At 47.9% G+C, this 20,850-nt stretch overlaps 2 protein-coding genes across 13 annotated transcripts in view; one reads left to right on the forward strand and one right to left on the reverse strand.

Annotated features, from left to right (window-relative positions):
- CRYBG3 (crystallin beta-gamma domain containing 3) overlaps positions 1-1,810 on the forward strand; it is a 106,054-nt gene extending 104,244 nt beyond the window's left edge. For all 3 annotated transcript variants that reach the window (XM_070508534.1, XM_044771741.2, XM_014864084.3), the window contains one exon: positions 55-1,810. In XM_070508534.1, the coding sequence (XP_070364635.1) occupies positions 55-143 (89 nt within the window). In that variant the 3' untranslated portion in view covers positions 144-1,810. The remainder of the gene's footprint in view (positions 1-54) is intronic.
- Positions 1,539-19,089, reverse strand: RIOX2 (ribosomal oxygenase 2). Of its 10 annotated transcripts, none has more exons than XM_044771749.2 (10): positions 19,022-19,089; positions 16,985-17,455; positions 12,540-12,659; positions 11,402-11,530; positions 10,466-10,569; positions 6,675-6,777; positions 5,764-5,932; positions 4,298-4,386; positions 2,703-2,789; positions 1,539-2,221 (listed from the first exon to the last, which is right to left on the reverse strand). In XM_044771749.2, exons 2-10 carry the CDS (start codon positions 17,414-17,416, stop codon positions 2,063-2,065), a joined length of 1,392 nt encoding a protein of 463 aa, XP_044627684.1. In that variant the 5' UTR covers positions 17,417-17,455; positions 19,022-19,089; the 3' UTR covers positions 1,539-2,062. The 10 variants fall into 10 exon arrangements, with proteins under 10 accessions (XP_044627684.1, XP_044627682.1, XP_044627683.1 ...); XM_044771747.2 differs by having other exon boundaries at positions 1,539-2,236; XM_044771748.2 differs by having other exon boundaries at positions 5,764-5,935.
- Positions 19,090-20,850: the final 1,761 nt, after the last annotated feature.

Below are 20,850 nucleotides of genomic sequence, written 5' to 3' on the forward strand. Positions count from 1 at the left end.
TTGTTACACACCTGTGTGAACAAATAATCTTTTCTTTTGGAATTTCTATTTTAGGAGGAAATTATTATGACAAGACTCATGTAATTGTAAATCAGTCCATGGAGGGAGAAGAAACACAGAAATGGGACATTGAAATATTGTAAGAATCCACAGCGTCCCTAGAAAGAGCAAAGGAAGAAGGAAGCTCACGCCCCGCGGAAGTGAAGTCCCCATCCACACGCTCCTGATCACTGGACAGAACCAAGCTCCAAGACCACTGCTCTTACCCACAGAAAAGCTCAAAGCACTTGCCAATTAGTTAGTGTCCCGTGAAGCATACGTTATGATTGCTGGGAAAGGTTCATTCCTGCGTGATCTCCAGTTTTGGTGACCATGTTTCCTGCAGTCTATGTTTTTTCTCTCCTATCCACCACACACGAATCCTATTCCTAACAGCCATGATAGGACACTGGAGGCGCTGTCATCGTGTATTAGTTTTTAACATCCTGGTAGATGCGTCTGTGAGTGCAAGGCACAGGGAAATAAACCCCTATAGATCAAGTTATACTTTTGCAAAAAGATGAGTAATTTTTTAGCAATATCTGAAAACATATATGCTGTTAGCTGCTGCATTCATTAAACTTAAAGGTTCTCTATTGAGGCTTTTCTAAGTATTCACACTTGTAACTGACCCCAGGGAGGGACCTCAGCTTTGTTAGGAAAAAGGCTCAAGTACTAGAGTATTTTCTGTGGCCCTTCTTTGCTCAGTCCTTCAAACTAAAAAAGCACAAACAACTGTGGCCATTCTTGCACTCTAAGTATTAACAAAGGCACCCTCACGGGTGACAGGACGCTAACCAATGGCTACCTCTCCTGGTGCTGAGACCTCCCTCTAGATCTGCCTGATCTGTCCTCAAGAAGTGTTTATAAAGACTGTTTCGCCTATGTATAAGAGTACTCAAATTTTTCTTTGCCTGAAGTAAAGGGAAATTTCAAATGTTCAGATTAAAACCAAGTAGCAATTGAGCCTTGACCATACCATTTTATTTTTCAAGTAAAGGTGGAGTTGATTTATCTACGCAATGACAGAAAACTCTGTTTTTCACTCCCATTTTAAATAGCTTTGATTTAAGCAAAATCAGGTAGAATATCATCTTTGACTTGACTTAATTTCAAGTAATCATTACCAGCTTTAACTATGCAACTCATAAGCATTTTTCTCTCCTGAGTTGGTTTTAAACTCAGATTGAAACAACTGTTGTTCCCTTCATCCCAACATGTCTACTCTATTTTTATATAGAAAGATGAAATACACCACTGATATTTTTTAAAATATCTATATGCACTTTAGAATTTAAAATAACAGTGACTTGTTTAAACTCAAAGACCCACTATTTTGAGTATTTTTAATAGAGACTTGGTCTTTCCATGTAAGTATTATTAGTTTTTTTCCCTTCAATCTCAGGCTTTTTTGTCATCTTTCAAGCAGCACCTGTAAACTCCCTTATGCCCACAGATGTGAGTGCCTCTCACTGGTGTGGCAGTATTATTTAATGAAACTTATAGGGGTAACTTTATTTTAATGGGGGTGGGGGGTTTGTCTATATGCAAAGGTATGTATATTTTCATTGTAAAAATCCAAGTTAAAATTATTTTTCTTTGTGTTAATTGTTTAAAATTTTTCTAGAGCCAATGAGGCTCTTTAAAAAAGTTATTTCTTCCAAAGAACAAAGACAAAGCCAGGTAACAACAACCTTTAAATTTAAATGATACATTTATTGGAATTGTGCCTTTTCTACCAGACTGGATTAAATAAACTTGTCTTAAAGTATGGTTTTGTTGCTTTCTGGGACACTTAGTAACTTGCCATTCTTTCCTCCATGTGCCTCTGTTAATACACATGGCCAACTGACCACCTGTAACAGGTAGGTCATGTTATCAGATACACAGGTAAGGAAAGTTGTATACAACCGTCCTCCTACCCAATGTGTTGACTCAAAGCAAGAGGACTCCCCAGCACACCAACCTAGCTTTTCTTTTCACATGTGCACATAAACAGCAGACACCTGACTCTGTGAAGGCGCTAGACTACCTGGATTAAACACTCTGTCCAGAGGGACAATGCCAGGCTCTCCTTTTCCTCATCTGTAGTAAGCTTCAGGTCCTTGACAGAAATAGCTGTACTGTTCCAAATTTGCTTCAGTGCATCCATATGTGATAAAGGAAAGCGAAGTCCGTGAGACTGAAAAAGGATAAACTATTGAGTCAAACATAAGCAGCATTTTGTCACTTACGTGGCGTTTTCATATAAACTTGCACGATTCTCAATAAATCACTATTTTTGAGATCCTTTACAAGTCTGAAATTTGTCTCAGGGAAGCTATTAGATAACTTCCAGCATTTGCCACTTCCCATATGAAAACTCAGACTTCACGGGAGGCATTCTGGTTTGTATAGTAAGAAATATTAGTCATTTGAAATGCCTCCATGTGCTACATTACACCTTTCCTACAGGTCCCAGCTCCTATCTTTTAAAGCTGGTACATGTATCTGTGTATCACAGAACTGTCCGATTTAATCCTCCCTATGCAAGGGCTCTTTGATTTGTGAAAGGTTATGTCCACACTGCAGTTATAACAAAGCACATTACCCATAAATCAAAGGTAACTGATTGTTCCCAGCCACCACCAAATCACAGGAAAGACATTTAAGTTGGAACAAACCTCTGTTTCCTCATTGCCCATCATGTGCGTCTCTCTCCTATTCTTTAAGGAATGATAGATGTAAATCATCTTTTCTCGAGTTTCATCCTTTAAAAAAAAAAGCATTAAGTCATAAACAAAATATTGAGTGCTTCAATACTAGGAGAGATTCCAATAACAGGTCAACACTAAGAAAAATCTTAACACCTCAATGCTTACGTGAAATTTATTAAACTGTAAAGAATCCTTTTGGCAAAAAGTCATGATATATATGTATGTGTATATATACACACATCCCCGAGATACAATGTATATGCATGTCACTGTAGTCCTCACAGATTACTATTTGTGTGAAGTAAATAGGTACGTAAGACTTTTTTTAAATTAAATAGAGTATACCCGGTAGAGCATCTTCAGAAACTTGATTTAATGAAAAAAGAACCATTTATATATCAACATATCAATGAAACACTCAAGTTTCTTCATTTCATCATGCCTGCACTTTTTTGCATCAAAAAAATGTGACAATCCTAGGTATACATAAATTGACAATTTATGAATACCATGGAGTAAAATATTAACTTGTGGGAAAGACCTGCTCTGTGATTTATTAAAACTTCCATTCCAATTACAGCAGCCTCCCAGTCTCTACTTCGCTTTGCTCTCCATCCTACACAGTGCAGTTACCATCTCTACCAGAATCTTCAGTCATTCCTTGTCAGTGCTTAGATAAGGGTCAAACACCCTGGTCTGACATAGAATGTCTCCAATGGATCGCTTATCAGAATAAGCAGGATTTGTTTTTAATGGGGATTTGGGAGTACATACTTTGAGGTTTTATCGATTATTATGAACCAGTCCTCTCCAGGTCTGACCCTGATTGCTGGAATAATCTGGGTATGGAGACACCTAGGTCTCCCAATCTCATCACCCTCCCCCCCAAGATCATTCATGGGGCACCACTCGAGAAAGATGATTAGGAGGAACAGGGTGAAGCGATAAGGCATGGGATGGTTCCCAAGGTCCTTAGGATTATATAAGGAACTTTCAATAATAAATGCAGAGGCTCCAACCCAGACCACAAGAAGCCCAGGAACTTATAACTCCTAAAAATTTTCCAGGTGATGCTAGGATCCGTTAGCCAGTTTAACCAGTTTTAGGAACAGCTGCACTAGGTGGCAAGGTTATGGAATGTAGATTTTCCTCTTTATGATCTACAGGATAGAGATTTTTTTAAGAAATATCGACAAACCCATATGTAATGATAGATGTGCACAGTGAAGAGAATGGGAGAGGGACTGAGAGGGAGGCACATGAGCAGTGTCTGCAGTGGTCCCAGCAAAAGCAATGTGGCCTGAATGAGGAGGGAAGCAGACAGATGTCAATCACTAATGAGGGGAACAGAGGAGGGTTCCGTGGGGATGAGAGCAAGACCTCAAATGCCCAACAAGAAGAGTGAGATTTGGGCATCATCTGACCTAAGGTGATGGCATTATGCCATGAGAACAGATGAATTCCCAGAGGAGAAGCGGGGGCCATCTGTCAGTGGGATGACCTGGGCCTGCGATGGAAATGCCCAGAGGAAAGAGGAAGCCTCTTCCCCTCTGGATACTCACCGAGCGATCCTGATCTGGCCCCAGAGTGAGGACGATGTGGTCTTTAAACTGCAGTCTCACTGTGCTGTCCAACCTCGGTAGCTGTCCACCTAGAAAACCCAGAGCACCAGCCTTCAAAGGAGGAAGCCAGCAGGCTCAATCTGCTTGCAGGAGGAGCTATTCAAGAAACACATTTACTAACGGTTTGCAGGTGAACCCAAGCGTGGGGCAGGCTCTGCAAGTACTCGCTTACCCCCCCAGTCAGAGAGAGATTATAGTTTACCTGCTCCCGGAGCTCATTCTTACAGTGAAGACAGATTCACAATGAGATGAACAACAGAAGTTGAGAGGTCCATTCAACGGACAGAAACAATCCCATTGAAGTGCAGTAGCTGTCACAGCACAGACAGAACTCCCACTTCTCAGGTCTCTACCTCTCTCGCCTCTTGCTCTACACGTGGCCTCCAGAAGGGCCACCTGAGTCCAAAGTGCACCATCCCACCAATTACTAGTTGCATGACCGTGGCAAATTATTCAGTCTATGTAGGTCAAGCATAGTGTCATGTAAAAGCCACCTAATAAAGTTCACAGAAAAAAAAAACTTTCCAAAACTGGATTCCTCTTAGTGAAAAAGCAGCCACTAAAACCAAACTAGCCTTACAGGGTCACCCGGTTGAGGCAAAAGTCTTGAGGGATCATAGCTTTGTTGACTACAATGGTTATGACGAGGAAAACTTTAGATAAAATATTCTGGGCCACAAGCTGATACTCAGAAAACTCTGTTCTGCTAAAGACTAGAATATGTGCTGGTAAAACCTTTGCTATTTTGAATAGATGCAATCAAAAACAAATTCTAAATTTCCTCCAAAGATTCTAACAAAAATGTAAATAGAATCAATGTTAGAAGGGAACTTACAGATTGTCTGTTTCAGTGGTTCTCAATAAGGCTTTTATGAAAGTTAGTAAAAATCATACTCTCATTCTACTCTACTGAGAAAGAGAATTTCTGCCCAAGCGCTGGCCTGACACTCAGAGCTACATCTCACTCTCTTCTCCTGTTGAACAGACAGTTTCACAGAACACCAGCATCCAACAGAGCCACTATGACTGTGGGAGATGAAGACAAAACCAAGATCACTCCATAATCACGTCAGCACTCGGGCAGAAGCACGAATACCGTCCAACCCACAAAAGTGACCAAATAGCCCCCATCCTGGCTAACTGCCGTGACTGCTGCTGCTTCTCCAGTTCTAATTCCAGCCTCATTTCCTTCCTCCTCCTACTATGAAACTGACAGGGACTCGATCATAGAACCGCTATAATTCACATGTCTTGTCCAACCATAACACACTAAAGATAGATCTAGGTCCACGTTCCTTCTAAAATGCTTCATACTTTCCATCTGCTCAAAGAGGAGCCCACCCAGGCAGGCCTCAACATATCCCATGCTAGCCCCTAAGCAGCCAGAAGAAAACAGCAAGCTCCACCTGGCGTTGACAGCTCTGCTCCGTCTCCCACACAGTAAGGTGGGAGTCTGTTCATAATGAAATCCTTCTTCATGTCTGCTGAAAGCAGCTCTTTGGTGCCCTCCAGCTTGTCTGCAAGCATCCTCAGAAAGCCACTTACTCTTCTTCTTGCAACAGCTGTGGTTTCCACCTGCTAGAAACACAGAAGTGAGGCCCAGCCCAGACTCCAGCAGATTACCGCCTAGCTTCCAGGCTCCAGAGCAGTATGCTGAGCACAGCTACCCAGTATAGACACACGGGGACACAAACACACACAACCGGGGCCCATAAGAACAATATCCCATTATTTCCTTGTAACCACTGTTCACCTTAAGCTGCCTATTGTTTGCCAGAAAGATCAACCATCAGGACTTTGCCTAGAAAGAGGGATCCTTGGGAATATAGTGCAGTCTCAGCTCTGCCTTTTGGGAAGCAAGCCACTGTCCTAGGGAGGGCTGCTTCAGACAGTGAAAATAACCTGTGCTCAACTCAGCACTAATTCACTCATGTTCTCAAAACTAGCCAAACAGTGCTGCTGTTTCAAACATAAAACCAGGACAGACAAGAAAGCCAGGGAATACACCAAGGCCAGGATCTCCAGTGGTCTCTCCTAACTAGGAATCTCGTGGGTGCTGAATCTACCATTCTCCAAGCCACATTCTTCAGTCATTCTGCCATTTATTCAGCCAACATTCCCACAGTGCCTGCTACTGCCACTGTGAAATACAGAAAGCCGACTGTCTGCACGACACCCTCATTCTTTGGGTTGTACAGAACGTGCAGCACTCCATTCTGGAGGAGTCAAGCCTGGCTCCTGTGGGAAGAAGGACCTGGGATCCTTGCTGGCCTGGCCTGTGGCCAGTGCTCCTCTCCCACCCGCCTCCTCTCCTCACCAGGAGCAGCTGCCGGGGTAGACCAGCCCGTAACTCCAGATCTTCCTTCGCAGTATCAAACACAAGCCCTGAAATGGTGTCCAAAAGGAAATCTCCCCACGAGCTGAAACACACACCAAGAAAAACACACAGTGAACACATATGACATATACATAAAATACTGATTACTAGTAAAGCCAGAAGCCACAAATTGCGTTCCAACTCCCCCATCTAGGCATTCTGAGTTCAATTAATTTGACAGCACTCAGCATAAAAACTTAAGACCTCCGTCAATCACACTGCTGCCCTCCCTCCCCACTCCCAGACGCTCACGTGGAATGTTAAAGGTGGAAGCCAGGCATTATCCACGACTTCTCTTAAATTTAAAGACATCAAAGAATTAACCATATACTCTGACAAAGTAGGAAGTTCAAGGAACCAATTGTTTCTTTTGTTTCCAACTGTAGCAGAGACAAGTGTCTATGAAGAAAGCTTTGTAGGAAATTTTAACAATCTAAAAAAAATTTTATGTGCAAAAATACCAAAAGCAATACATTTAGGGTAACAGCAAGATCCCTGAACTGTGTAATTATCTGAACAGTTAAACCTCACATTTTCCTTTGTATTTTCCTTATAAAAGAGAGCAGTGTTCTGCAGTGAAACATCCAACATCAACAATTTTAAAACAATTGATTTTGTAACTCGTTAAACTCGAGCAATGGTTTTACTGGAGTAGAAGGTAGAAGCCAGTGGCCAAAAATAACCTCCAGGAATGAGCATCAGTGTTCAGTGACCTTTGCTTTCTCTGGGGCATTTAGAACCAGCTCGCTCCTAAAGGTGTGCCAATATAACTGCCCTCTTAAAACACTTCTCACCTATCTAAAATTTTCCTGTGTCACCAGCAGACTTCAAATTTCCAACTATGTACAAAACAGAAAGTCAGCGGGCCTTTGGCTTCTCACCCAGTAAGCAAAATTAACACTTTCATGCTTCCTGCGCGGAAAGTGGCAAAGGAGGACAAAAGCCACAGACTCTCCTGAAGACACCCACAACTACTTGGTGGCCTCACTGGTTTGCGACTTAATGTTACACCCAATCTCACATCTTTTTTTTTTTTTCTTTGCTGAGGATGATTAGCCCTGAGCTAACATCTGTGCCCATCTTTCTCTGCTTTATATGTAGGTCACTGCCACAGCATGGCTGACGAATGATGTAGGTCCTCACCAGGGATCTGAACCCACAAACCCGGGGCCGCTGAAGTGGAGTGTGCCAAACTTAACCACTAAGCCATGGGCCGGCCCCCCAACCTCCCATCTTTGATTGAACTTCAACCTGGAGACACACGCAGCTCTTTCAGCAGCATACAATAAGCCTGCTCTTCCTTTGCAGGGTCATAGGTGGAAGTCTACAGCAATAGCTCGTGGAGGAATTCAATCGCAGTGAAACAGAGCTCCGTGCTCTAAGAGTTGGAATGGATCTTGGCCCTTTCCAAAATTTGGGAATAACACCTCTTGAGGAGTTCAATTTGGTAAAGCAGCCAAAGCAACCTGCTACTGTCCCACACAGCTGGCCCCAAATGTTCTAATAATGCTACCCTTGAGAGGTATTAGGAAAAGGTCCCAAATCCTCACCTGCCACTGGACCTTAGGGAGCATCAGGACCAAAGCACAGAGACATCTCTGGGGAGCAATGGTCCTTGAGTTACATTTTTCCCATTCTAGCTCCAGCACCACCGACAAGGGCACAGGTCACAGCCCAGCCTTAACACATCAATCATGGTGCCCACCCATAGTCCTAGGCAGGCAGCTTCCAGAACCTAGACAGCTCTTCCCCAGCCCCAGCTGACTGGTGAAGGGATGGGGGGACCCAGCGCAGCCTACCAGAACTTCATTCTTGGGACTGTAAAATAGTGAGTCAGGCACTTAGTGGAAGCCAAAGCTAATAGACTCAAGGAACTAGAGGGAGGTCAGAGAAGTGATGGCAGCGTATGATGAGGCAATGCTGTGCGTAGACAGAAGCTCAGGAAGGAAAACAAGGGAGCGACAACCAATGACTGGAAAACCAGTGGCGGCAATAAGAGAAACGGAAGACAGAGAATTAGGGAAAGACAGCAGCTGAGTAATGTGGATGGCAGGACCAGAAGACACATGGATGTTCATGGGGGCACGACGTGGCTGCCAAGGCCCAGAGCTGCTTGTACACTGAACTCCTGGCTCCAGCCTCCCCGCGGCCACCCTTCTATGGCCCACTCCCTCGATGCCCCTGCTCTTCTGGAGCTGGCCTCAGTGACCTGTTCCTTGCTGTGCAAGGAACCTGAATGCAGCGACAGGGCCTTTTTCATAAAGAAATCTTAATACAAGCTTTGGCCTTCTACTTGTGGGCAAAGACAGCCCTAACTTCAGGCCAGGCTCCAGCTGGTTCCTCCAGTCTCTTACACACAAGGTTAATTTCACACTGCAAAGCCAGAGGAGGAAGCAGAGGTATGCTTACTAACTCGTTTTGCAACTTAGGGCTTTGAAGCAGGGGACTCGCTGTCCCTCGGGCCTGGAAATGTCCTCTCCTCCTCTGACCTGCTGACGCTCCTCTCCTTACTCATCCTCTGAGTCTCGCTCAGCGTGGGTGTCAAGTCCTTCCTGAAGCCCTCCCTCAGCCCCAGCCTGGCTACGGGCATCCCTCCATTCAAGAGTCTCATCGGCAGACCTGCGCTCGGATGGTCACACTCTGGTACTGTGTACAAGCCTGTCTCCCTGCTACCACCTCCGCCAGGGAGTAAGTGCTCTCAGAGCCCCTTCAGCACAGCGCCTGCATTCCCAGCGCCCGCACGCTGAACACACTAATTAACGACGGGGATCTTTTAATGGGTTTGGATGATAAACCACTGACAAGGTGCTGTGGCCCAGGCCCTGTCATGTGATGAGGCGCTCGCCAGAAAGGAACACGGTTGTAACTGGAACTGTTTTCAGTGCATGTGCTTCTAAGTTTGACCGTCCCAGACGGCCTTTCCTCCTTTAACTTCATGAGCTGTGAAAAGTGGTAACCTTAAGAGACCCAGAGATTTCAACGGATAGTTTCTGTTTGGAGCAATGAAGATGTTTTGGAAACAGACAGTGGTGACAGCTACACAACAGTGTGAATGTAACTTATGTCACTGAAGTGTACACTTAAAAATGGTTAAGGGGCTAGCCCGGTGGCACAGTGGTTAAGTTCTTACATCCTGCTTCGGCGGCCCAGGGTTTGCTGATTCAGATCCTAGATGCGGACCTACACACTGCTCATCAAGCCATGCTGTGGCAGGCGTCCCACATAAAGTAGAGGAAGATGGGCACGGATGTTGGCTTAGGGCCAATCTTCCTCAGCAAAAAGAGGAGGATTGGCAGCAGATGTTAGTTCAGGGCCAATCTTCCTCAAAAAATAAACAAACAAAAAAGGTTAAAATGGCATTTTCTGTGCTATAATTATTTTACCAGAATACAAATTATTTTAAAAAGAGAGAGACTATGAGTCCAGCCTGGCCTCACCAACACACTGCCATACCCACAGCTACAGCTCTGTCTTCCCAGACTATGGGTCCCTTTATTTGGGCACCTCCTGGTTTTCTATATCGATTCATGGTGCTCCCAGGAGGAAGCCCAGATGGACCAATGGCATGGACAGGACCCTAAAGGACTATGACATCAGCAAGGGAGCCAGAGGCTCCCGGGGTGGATAAGGGGGAGAGAAGTGCTAACTGCCTCATGTCCCTTCTGAACGTGGCTGCTATGGGCCAGAACTCAGAGCTGTCCTGGGACACTAGGCTGGGAGGCAGTGTTTACTTGTTCTGGTAGGTGCTGATGGTCAAGTGAGTAGAGTGGGCCAGGCCTGGAGGAGTGTCAGCTTGATGAATGGTCCCTCTGGGAAAGTACAGGAAATCACCCGGCTAAAAGAAGAAAAAGAAAAGAGGAGGGAGTTAGGATGTCTTCTCAGTGCTGTATATGGAGTTTCAGTTCTCCATTTTGGAAACCTCTCCTTTGTGATTCAAGGGCCGAGCTGCCTGCTGGGCTCCCAGGCCATCCCGCTGGTCCAGCTTCACTGTGCCTGGGGGCCTGTCACTGTGAAGCTCAATCCTGCAGAGGGTGCAGCACCTGAAGTCACTGTCCTATCCACAGCCTGAGACCAGATACCCCTGAAGCCACCCGCCCCGACCCAAGGTCAAGGATGACATCCTGTGCCTGGGAACCCTGCTCCCTCCGCCTCTGCCCACCAGAGTGGAAGCTCCAAGTCACACAGACGTTGCCACTTACTGGCTGTGAGTTAACACCCCGAAGCCTCAGTTTCTTTATCTGTAAAATGGAGACAACAGCTCCAAACCTCACAGATTATTTTTAGGATGAAAGGAGGTCCCTGCCTGTGCTCTGCCTGAGCAGCCTACAGCCCAGGGCTGACCCGCGTCCCAGACAGGGCAAAGCCGCCCGAGGCCACACCTTTCACTGCTTCTGTAGAGAAGTCGGTGGGCACTCAATTCCTAACTCGATCCTGACGAACTGTGATTATCTTTGGAGACAGCTTATTTGAAAAAGGAACTTAATTCTCCCTCGGCTCATTTCTCTAGGTACAAACACCAAGCCTCCTTCAGAAGTTGCGTGTGCTGGCGGACGGGAAGGAGAGCCACCGCAGTCTCGGCCACGTTCCCATGGGGACCACACACACCGCACAAACAGCAACCTCAAGCAGCTTGCTCCAGGAGCGGCGCGCACGCGGAAGCCCCGTACCTTCAAGGTGAACTCGCGCGCCGGGCTCCCGATGCTGTCCTCGGCCTCCACGCCGTACTCGCGAGCCAGGGGCACGGTCGGGCGGTAGAGGCGCCAGCGCTTCTCGCCCTCCAGCTGCAGGATGAGAACCTAGGGCCGCGGCCGGGCGAGTCAGCGGCCGGCCTCCCACCCCCGCGCGCCAGGGGGACCGAGTGCACGCTGCAGACTGAAGACGGCAGCGCAGAGGCAGAGGCGCGCTGCACTCCGCACGGAACGAATGCCGCCACCGGTTTCCTGTTTGAGGACAGGCCCCGTGACCTGACACCGGGAAGGAGTCGCTGCTCCCGCCGTCCTCAAGCCTCGGGCGTTCTTCGCATCCCACCGTCTCCCTCCTCACGCCCCCGTCCCCGCTCACAGCCCGCCACCTGAGGATGAGCCAGGCTCAGACACTACTGAACGCCCAACACCTGCAGGTAACCCTTGGCGGCTGGGAAAACTTCAAGATTTTTATTCTTCATTCAGCCAAAGATATTTGAAAACTCTGTTAAAAATATATATTAAAAAAAAAACTTTTGGAAAATATATATCACACTGCTCTCCAAGGGTGAAAAGCGAGCTTTTTACTAATAACTTTGTGTTTACGCGCTGAATTAGTACAAGAATAAAAGTAGGAAATACGTAAGGAACAGAGCCGACTCTGGCAGCCACTCGAGGGTGAGCCCAACACCTGAGAGGGCCCCAGCGCTTCAGTGAAACCACGGCCTTCATCAAGCTGCCCCGAGTTTCACAAATGGAAAAAGATAGATATTTTTGGCAGCTCCAGGAAAAGAAGAGAATGAAAGCAGACGTAAGGATTACTCACCTTATTAAAGACCATACGCTGTGAAATTAAAGAAAAAGCCAATCGCACTTTTCTGCAGATAAACTCAACAAAGGCCTGCTTCACAGGAATGTGCGGCTCTGTACATTTGTAATGTTGGTGACACTCCCTCCCTTTCGAGGAGAAGAAACCAGTTTGGTGGGATTGAGTTTAGCCCAACATTCGGGCGAGGTCGAGATCCCCAGAGAGGGCACAGGCAGCGCGGACGGAGACCCGGCCGAGCGCAGAACCGAGTCCCGAAAGCGATCCGACCCGGACTCGCAGCCACCCACCTCTCACCTCCACATCATCATAATGGGGCGGCAGGCCCTGGGATCCCGCAGGCGTGATGTACACATTCGAGCCGACCAAGGAGCCGAAGTAGCATTCCAGCTTCTCCTGGATCCTCCAAAGCTCATCCTTTAAAAGACAAAAAACGAAGGTGGGGGGAAGAGGAAAAAAATATCGCAAATAAGCGGAGGAACACGTGCTCGACCGCTTAGCAAGTCATCATCACACAGCTCTTACGCGCCAGACACCGGGACGCAGCAGTGAAGAGTCCACACCTCTGCCCTCAGCAACCTTCCCTCTAACGCGCAGCACCCCGGAAGAGACAGGAGCCGACAAAAGAAAGCCTGCAAGGCAGGCAACACGGAGTCTTGGGGGCTCCCGGCAGGACCGGGACACTCTGGCTCCTACGCGGAGAATGGATGGCAGAAAAGCGAGAAGGATCAGGGGGACGCTCCTGAGGGAGCAGCCCAGGTGAGAGATGACCCGGGCAGTGGAGGAGGGAGAGAGGAGAGACTTGGCGGAGGGGCCTCTGGACGCAGCACTGACAGGCCCTGCCAGGACTGAACACTACGGGCCGATGGGAAGGGGGAGAACACTCCTGGGGTTCTCCTGGCGCAGTCAGCCAGCTCCCGGTTCCACCTACTTAAACGGGCAAGACGTGCTGGAAGACAAGTTTTCAGGGGTAAAAAAGAAAAGTTCCACATTAGAAATGTTAGGTTTGAGCTGCGAAGACCCCATGTGGACACGTTTTACAGTCTGAAGTTCTGGCAAGACGGAAGGGCTAGAGATCTGCATTTGGGAACTGACTGCACAAGACTGGTATTCAATGGGAGCAGAAGTGATGAGCTGAGAAGAGGGTACAGGCAGGGGAGGAGGACGAGGGCAGAGCCATGCTCCCTCCCTCCAGTCACTAACAGCTCTTCAGGGCCTAAGTCAGACGGAGGGGCCCAGAAAGGAGCCACATTTTTCTGCAAGAAACAAAGAAACCTGATTTTCCCCAGGGCAGGTGAGAAGAGGGGAGGAAGCATTAGGGCAGATGGACCTCAGCACTTCCTGTGTGCCCAGCACTGTTTCTAAGTGCTTAAAGGACACCAGTTATACGACCCACTTGGCAACCCTGACTCAGAAGGTGAGTACTAATGTGACATCCAGTCTACAGATGAGGAAACTGAGGCACAAGAACACATAGCTGATAAATGATGGAGCCAGGATTCAAAATCCATGCAGCCTGGCTCTGGAGTCCAAACCTTTAACCACGACTCTATGTTGCCTCACTAAGAGATTAAAGAAAAGACAAGTCACCTACAAAGGACAGTGGAGAGCCCCAAGTTTCAAGGACGTGAATGGATAGTGCCTGGCACATGGAAGACACTAAAACATATTTAAGACATTTGCTGAGTAAACCAATGACCACAACTTGCAAATCAATCCTACCACTGAATATTAAAAAAAATCTACAGTATTAAAAACATCAAGTGGGAAAGAACTGGGTCAGCATGAAAAAAGCTTTAGGAGACATCTTCACATAGAGAACCGGGCCACTCCACTCAGGGTTGGCGGGCTTCTCCTTACACAGGAAGGACACTTCAATGGCCCGGACAGCTCAGTGAGGTAGCAGACCTTCCCAGCAGCTAACGAACGCCGGGAGGGGCCTGCAGGACCCGGATGTGATTACATTTACAGTCACACAGTCATTGCAGCCACCACAAACCAGGGCTGCTCTCTCTCTCTGATGGCCTGAGAGGCGTCTCAGGGCCCTAAGGGTGACTTTATGGCTCCCAACTCAAGCATCTGGGTCTGTAATTGATGAGTTTATGTCTCTTTTCTTCTTAAAGGTTACCGAAAACCCTATCAATTATACAATTTTTCCATTTCTCCTGGACCTTTAGCTTTGCAATCTGCCGAGCGTGGCCCACCAGAAAGAGATGTGGAGTCAAACCACCTCAGCCCAAGTTGTAGTTATAAGCTAGGTGACTTCAACTTCTTTATTTGTAAAATGAAGGCTCCCACCCTAAGGCTGCAGGGAACAGCACAAAGCTGCTCTCAAATCCTATTTAAACCGCAAAGCAGTATCAAGTATTACTGCTCCACAACACCGACTTAGGCATCAACAAGGTTCCCAAAACCTGTCTTCTCCTCTAACTCCTGACTCCCAATGACGTCTGGAGATGCCCAGGAAGACCCCAGAACAACGAAACAGGGAAGGTGGAAGCCTCTCCTGGCTGGGTACGACCTCCTCCCTCCACTGACCTCCCCAGAGAATCAGACCTGATGCCAAGGCTAAGAGCAGAAGCCCACATGTACGCCTAAAGGAAGGCAAAAACAGGCCAAAGACCTACATTTCACTTAACATCTTTAGAATCATGGTAGGAAAATGCCTTAAGTTTGGAGTCAGAAGTCCTTACTTAGTAGCTATGGAAAAGTCACACCTGGGAACTCATTTTTCACCTGTACAATGGAGACCACAGTGACCGCCCTACTTCAAATGTCTGTTGGAAGGTTCATGAGTGCACACATGTGTAAGAATTTGGTAAACGCATCCAGACTTTTGATACATGCATTACCCAAAGCAGGTGGGGAACAACTTATGGATCTCTGGTTACCTCCCTACTCATTTCCAGACTAACTAGACCAATAAGCTGTGCACATTCTAAGACCCGATGAACAAAGGGCTAACTGTTCTTTGATGGTCTCTCAACCTGGCCAGTGATGAACTGCCCCTAGGCTTCTTCTAACCTGACATTATTAATGTCAGACACACACTAAATCTCATAGTACAATATTTAGAACCCAGCTGCTAGTGTAAGAGGTGAGCTCCTACAGCTTACAGGTCTCGCAAGTACTGGAGGTGGAAAGAGCACAGTGCATCCTGGTCTGGCCGGGGGCTGAGCCTACACTGAGAAGCTCGTCCTTCCTGCTTTAATAAACACGGCCCAAGAGCTGCATCAACAGGGCAAAGGAAACACATTCTTGGCCACCTGGAATTGGGGAACAGGAATGTGCAGGGCTTAAGTAGATGAACAGAGAAAAACCCAAGACAATTCTAAAGTACAGAAATGACAACCAGAGGACACCACACGTACGGCAAATAATAACTTTCTGATGGTCTGTGACCAAATTACATATAGTCAACTTCACTGATCTTCTATGGTCACAGTTCTTAGGTGTCTAAAAACCAAGTTTTACAAAAGGGCATCTTCTAGCCAAGTAAAGAGTCAAGGACTAGCTCAGAGAGAAGCACCACGGCATCCACGTTTTCTGAATTCAAATCATGACTTGGTCTGGCAAGTGATTTCTAAAGTCCTTTTGGGTGCTTGGGCCCAAAGGCTGGCATTCCAGGGACATTTCAGTTGCTTCTGATTGCCTGAGATGGATACCCTGGAATGAGGACTTGTACTGAAAAATCTAAGAGTACTTACACTTTCTCGAGAGTACAAATAGGTTCAGCGGCCTTCAGACAAGAAAGGGAAAGGCATTCACCAGGTGAGGCCTAATGGGATCTAACAAAGCACCTTTTGAGTTCAGTCATGGGAAACACTACTGGTGAGCGATGACGAGGTCCCAGGAGGCATCACACAGCCAGAACCCACTCCCCTCGATCTGGAACCTCATGAACCGCTCTCCTTCTCCAGGCTGCCATTTTGATTCAGCCATGGGTCACAGAAGGGGATTTCTGAATGGGGGATAAAACTTTATCTGAAACTCAGAACAGGCCCTCAACTGTTCTGGGCCACCTATCATGTAAAGATCTCAAACCTCTACAAAAGCAGGTTAGCTCATTCTACACCTGTGTTTTATAAAGCAGAAACTGAGCACAGAGGAGGCAAATTAATTTTCAAACATCAATCACTGATGTGGAATAAATAAACACTTAGCCAGTCTTCTAGACTTGCAAATCAAAGCTATCCTCCACCTATGACTGCCTCCCCAGGAGCAGTGCCAGGACCCTGCCCCTCAATGCCACCTGGGTGGCTGTTAGTAAGGGTGAAGTCTCTGTCTTGAAGATGCATCTGGTATGTGATCCAGTCATGGCACTGAAGCCTCTACTTAGGTAGATGTAGGCAGTAAAAGGAGGCAACTTCAAGAAGAAAATGATCACCTTGAGGCTATCATGCCTGAAGTTATATTGACAGGGCAAAACAAATAGAAATGTCTACCATACGTCAAAACATAAACCAGCCCACAGAACATGTTCCCGGAGGTGTGATGTCAGTTTAATAAACTGGCAATATAATTTAGTTTTTGCAGCTGAGGATGCGTAACCACCCTGAGACGTTGCAGATTCTAACAGTTTAGCCAAAAGATAACATAAAAAAAGAGCAAACAGGTGCTACCTCTTCAAGCTAGCAGGAGGCTAAGCAGCATCAAACCACAAGTTCATCCCTGCGCTGATCTGTGGCCCAACGTTAGCAGTTTAATCCATATGAGGATTCTCAATGGGGAGGACCTGTTACCTTAAATCTCTGAGGTTGGTGAAACTGAATTGTTGCCCTTTTCTGATCAAAATCTTTTCTCAGCTGAAGAAAGTGCACTTTGCCATCTTTATTTAAGACCTTCTTCTTCCCATTGACACACCGGCAGACATTTATGTCTCTTCCATAGTACATACCCCGGCTGCACAGACTCTTCAGATCTGACAGCCTGAACAGGGACTGGTAATATGTGGCCAGTGCAGGGTCATCTCTCTGAATAAGAAGGGGCTTCTGCTCCCAGAATTCCTTAAAAAAAGTCTCTGTCTTGATGGGTGAGATTAAACTTTCAAAGAGCCCACTGGGGCTGTCAAAGTTTAAAGCGGAAGGCCTGCCAGCTGCCTCCACTTTCACCCGCTTACAGGGGGCAGGCCCCTCTTCCTTCCCATTCTCTGCAGGCTTCGCTTTCTTTGGCATCGTGCTGTCTTCAAGACAAAGCAGTGAGGAAATGCAAACCTACAAGAGAACAAAACACACGTGGTTAAGTCTACCAGGAGTGCCAGTGTTGGTGGATCGTGCACACGCAGCTTGCATGACTCATGCGCCTCCATGAGAACACTACGTGGTCACTGCCATTTCTCCAGGATATCATACAGTCTTAAACCAACACCATTTCTTCCAAGATACAACTCAGCCTCAAACACCACTCAGATTATATATTCATCTAAAGGAAAGCATGTCTTTCTTGTACACAAGCACTGTGTCACTAAATTCATTATTTACTAGAAGATGTGATTATCCCAAATTAATCAATTCAACTTATCTCAGCAGATCCTAGGCACAGTTTCAGCCTATGGCCAGCGATACAGCAAAGTCAAAAATCTTTAACTTGGCTTCAATCAGTATGGCATCCCAAATCTAATGAGCTGTTCTCTGAGCTGCAAGCACTTGACTCAAGAACTACCAAGAGCCGCCCCCAGCCAGGTGCTCCTCACCACAGCACCATGCCCGCCCAAGGAGGGCACCTGGGCCAGCGGTGTCACCTGGTGGCTGGAGCAAGAAGTGCCCGCTCCCAAGCTTCCTCCACCCCCTGAACCTCACTTCCAAATCTCAGCTTATTCATAAAAATTGCCACGTTATCAGAAACCTGCCATTTAAAAAACCCCAAAAACGAATTAGGAGCTGAAAAGTGAAGGTTAAAGATAGTTCGATCCCGAGCCTTTCAAAAGCTAGAGCTTTTTAACTAGAATAAGACAAAATACCAACATCACTAAGCTGTGACCCAGCGTCCGGGCATCCAGACCCAGTGGGGTGCAGCCCGCCTAACAGCGCCCCGTGCTGCCCCTGGTCCAGCGGGGACGCCCGTGAACAGGCACCTCCGGCCCGGGAAGCCGCGTGAGCAGTTCTCCACCCGAGCTTCGGGTCACTCCCGGGGCCCACGGCCACCTCTCAGCGCGCCCAGCCCTCAACCACCGCCCAGGCGGGTGCTGGGCGCCCGGGACTGTCCTCCCGGCCCGCAGCGGGCAGGGGCTCTCCGCTGGCCCACGCGGAAATGGGCAGTCCCCTTTCCGGTTCTGTCTTAGGGAGAAGTGGCTCGTCCCTCGTCAGTGAGGACTTTGGTGACCGTCAGGTCCCAGAGGAGGACCAGGGAAGCGACCAGCGTGCAGCGGCGGCCGGTGACCTGGCTCCTCCTCTCGTAGGAGGGCGGGGTCGGCCCGGCGCCCAGCGATCTCGGGGCCCGGGCCGAAAACACGCGGGCCGCCTGCGCCCACCGGCCCGCTGGACCCCGCCGCCGGCGCCCTCCTGAAGCCTGTGCCGACCCGGGGGCTGACGCGAGCCGGGGCCCCGTCTGGACGGCCGCCTCCCTCCCGCCGCGCCCGGGCGCTCTCCCGCGGGCCCAGGCCGCGCACGCGGCTGCCCCGGGGCCCAGACTGTGCGCCCCGGCCTCGGGCCGGCATCCCCACGCCGGCTGTGCGGCCCGCCCCCGCCGCTGCCCCGCCACTGCCCCGCCACCCCCGCGCTCGGGCGCCCGGAGGAGGGACACTACCCCGCCAGCGGCGGCACGGCACACCAGTCACTCACCGGCTCGGCCTTGCACGCGGCCAGAGCTGACGGGGCGGGGCGTGCGCATGCGCGGGGCGGCCGGCTTCCCTTGCCCACGCTGCGCCGGGTGGTGGGTCCTTCCGCCGCCTGGAAACCCACGAGTGTTCTGTTTTTGGGTCCACGCGGCCCCTTCTTTGGTGTTGAAGGAAATAAATGAGGTTTTCTTTTCTAAGTTGGGGGCAGGATGAGGCTCGGGATTTGGGGAAGTAATTAGTACAACCCTGTTGCTTTAATGAATGGAGAAACTGAGGCCCAGAGGGGGAAGAGCCCTGCCCAAGTTGAGGGAGGCGGTTGCCCAGGTTCTCCCATCCCTTTCCGTCGGCTCCTCATGCTGTCCTGCCGTGCACTAAGTCAACTGTAGTGCGTGTGTTGTTCACACTGGCATTGGCACAGGAAGTGCAACTACTTTACTACTGAAGGAAGACTTCTTTCCCACCCGCCAACAGCCCAGCCAATCAGAAACACCGCAACTCAGCAAATGAGAAAGCACAGCTCAGCCAATGAGAAACCACAACTCAGCCAATGAGAAACACTGCAGCTCAACCAATGAGAAACACTGCAGCTCAACCAATGAGAAACTGCACAGCTCAGCCAATCAGAAACTCCACATGTCAGCCAATCAGAAATGCCACAGCTCAGCCAATCAGAAACGCCACAGTTCCGCCAATGAGAAGCCGTTGCTGCCCTGAACTGTCACTCTCCCCCAATAGACTTCCCTTTAGAACAACCACTCCCTCTCCCCATTTTCTCTGTGAAAGCAGCCCCCCTGGTTTGTTTTCTGAATTTGCCTAGGGTTTGCCATAGTATGGACAGCCTGAATTGCTGTTCTTTTGGCTATTCCCAAATAAACACATTTTAGAATAACAGGTGAATTTGCCTTTTAAGATGACAGCAGGAAAGCAATTATTTGAGTAATTTTGGCCTAACACTCTCTGCTTTTGACTCTTTATCAAGATGTTTGTCTGGGAAGGCTCCAGCGACTGGGAAGGGGTGAGTGGCACACCGCTGCTCTGGCCTGTGCCCTTCTTTGCTCTGCAGACAGCCGAAGAGGACCCAAAGGAAGTCGTTATTTCATTCTGGCAAGACGATTGAAACCAGCAGTTGTTTCTGGTGGTCAAGTGACGCATGAGCAAATGAACAAAAGGCACCCTTGTCTGACACTTGTCCAAAACTAACAGTAATGGCAAGCCATGAATTGGGTTCTTCCTGTTTGTCGGGCACCCTGCAGGTATTTCATGGACTCCTCACTTCACCCTCACCACAACCTTGTGATTGCCTCCATTTTACAGTTGAGGAAACTGAGTCAGGAGAAGTTAAGTAAGTTGTACAAGGTAAAACAGCTAGGAAGTGGCAGAAACAAGACTGGAGTCGAACCAGTCAGTCAACTGTCAGCCCTTTTTCACTGTATCTGTCTCCCACTATAACCCAAAAGCCACCTGTCAGATTTGTCAGGGAACTCAGGGTTCACATTAAATTTAGCCCTTTCAGAAAAAACTACAAAAAAATTCTGATATACTTGACATGATATTGGTGATGTACTTTGCTCTTTGTTTTGACTTCAAAACATCTACTTGAGATAATATAGAACAGCATTAATGTTACAGGGATTCAGAAAATGGAAAATTCTTACACATGTCCATTACATGGAAAAGCAGTACTTTGTGTCTGTCATAGAGAAGTTCCAATGTCAACACAAAAAACATCTCCCAGTATATAGAATAGTCCATAGGATGTCTAACAGAACAAAAGTACGTACTGAAGTCAGCTCTTCTGGGAAAATCAAAGATCTTGCATAGGAGTTCCCCTGA

This window comes from Equus asinus, chromosome 5, assembly GCF_041296235.1.
Source record: "Equus asinus isolate D_3611 breed Donkey chromosome 5, EquAss-T2T_v2, whole genome shotgun sequence".
Taxonomy (NCBI): domain Eukaryota; kingdom Metazoa; phylum Chordata; class Mammalia; order Perissodactyla; family Equidae; genus Equus; species Equus asinus.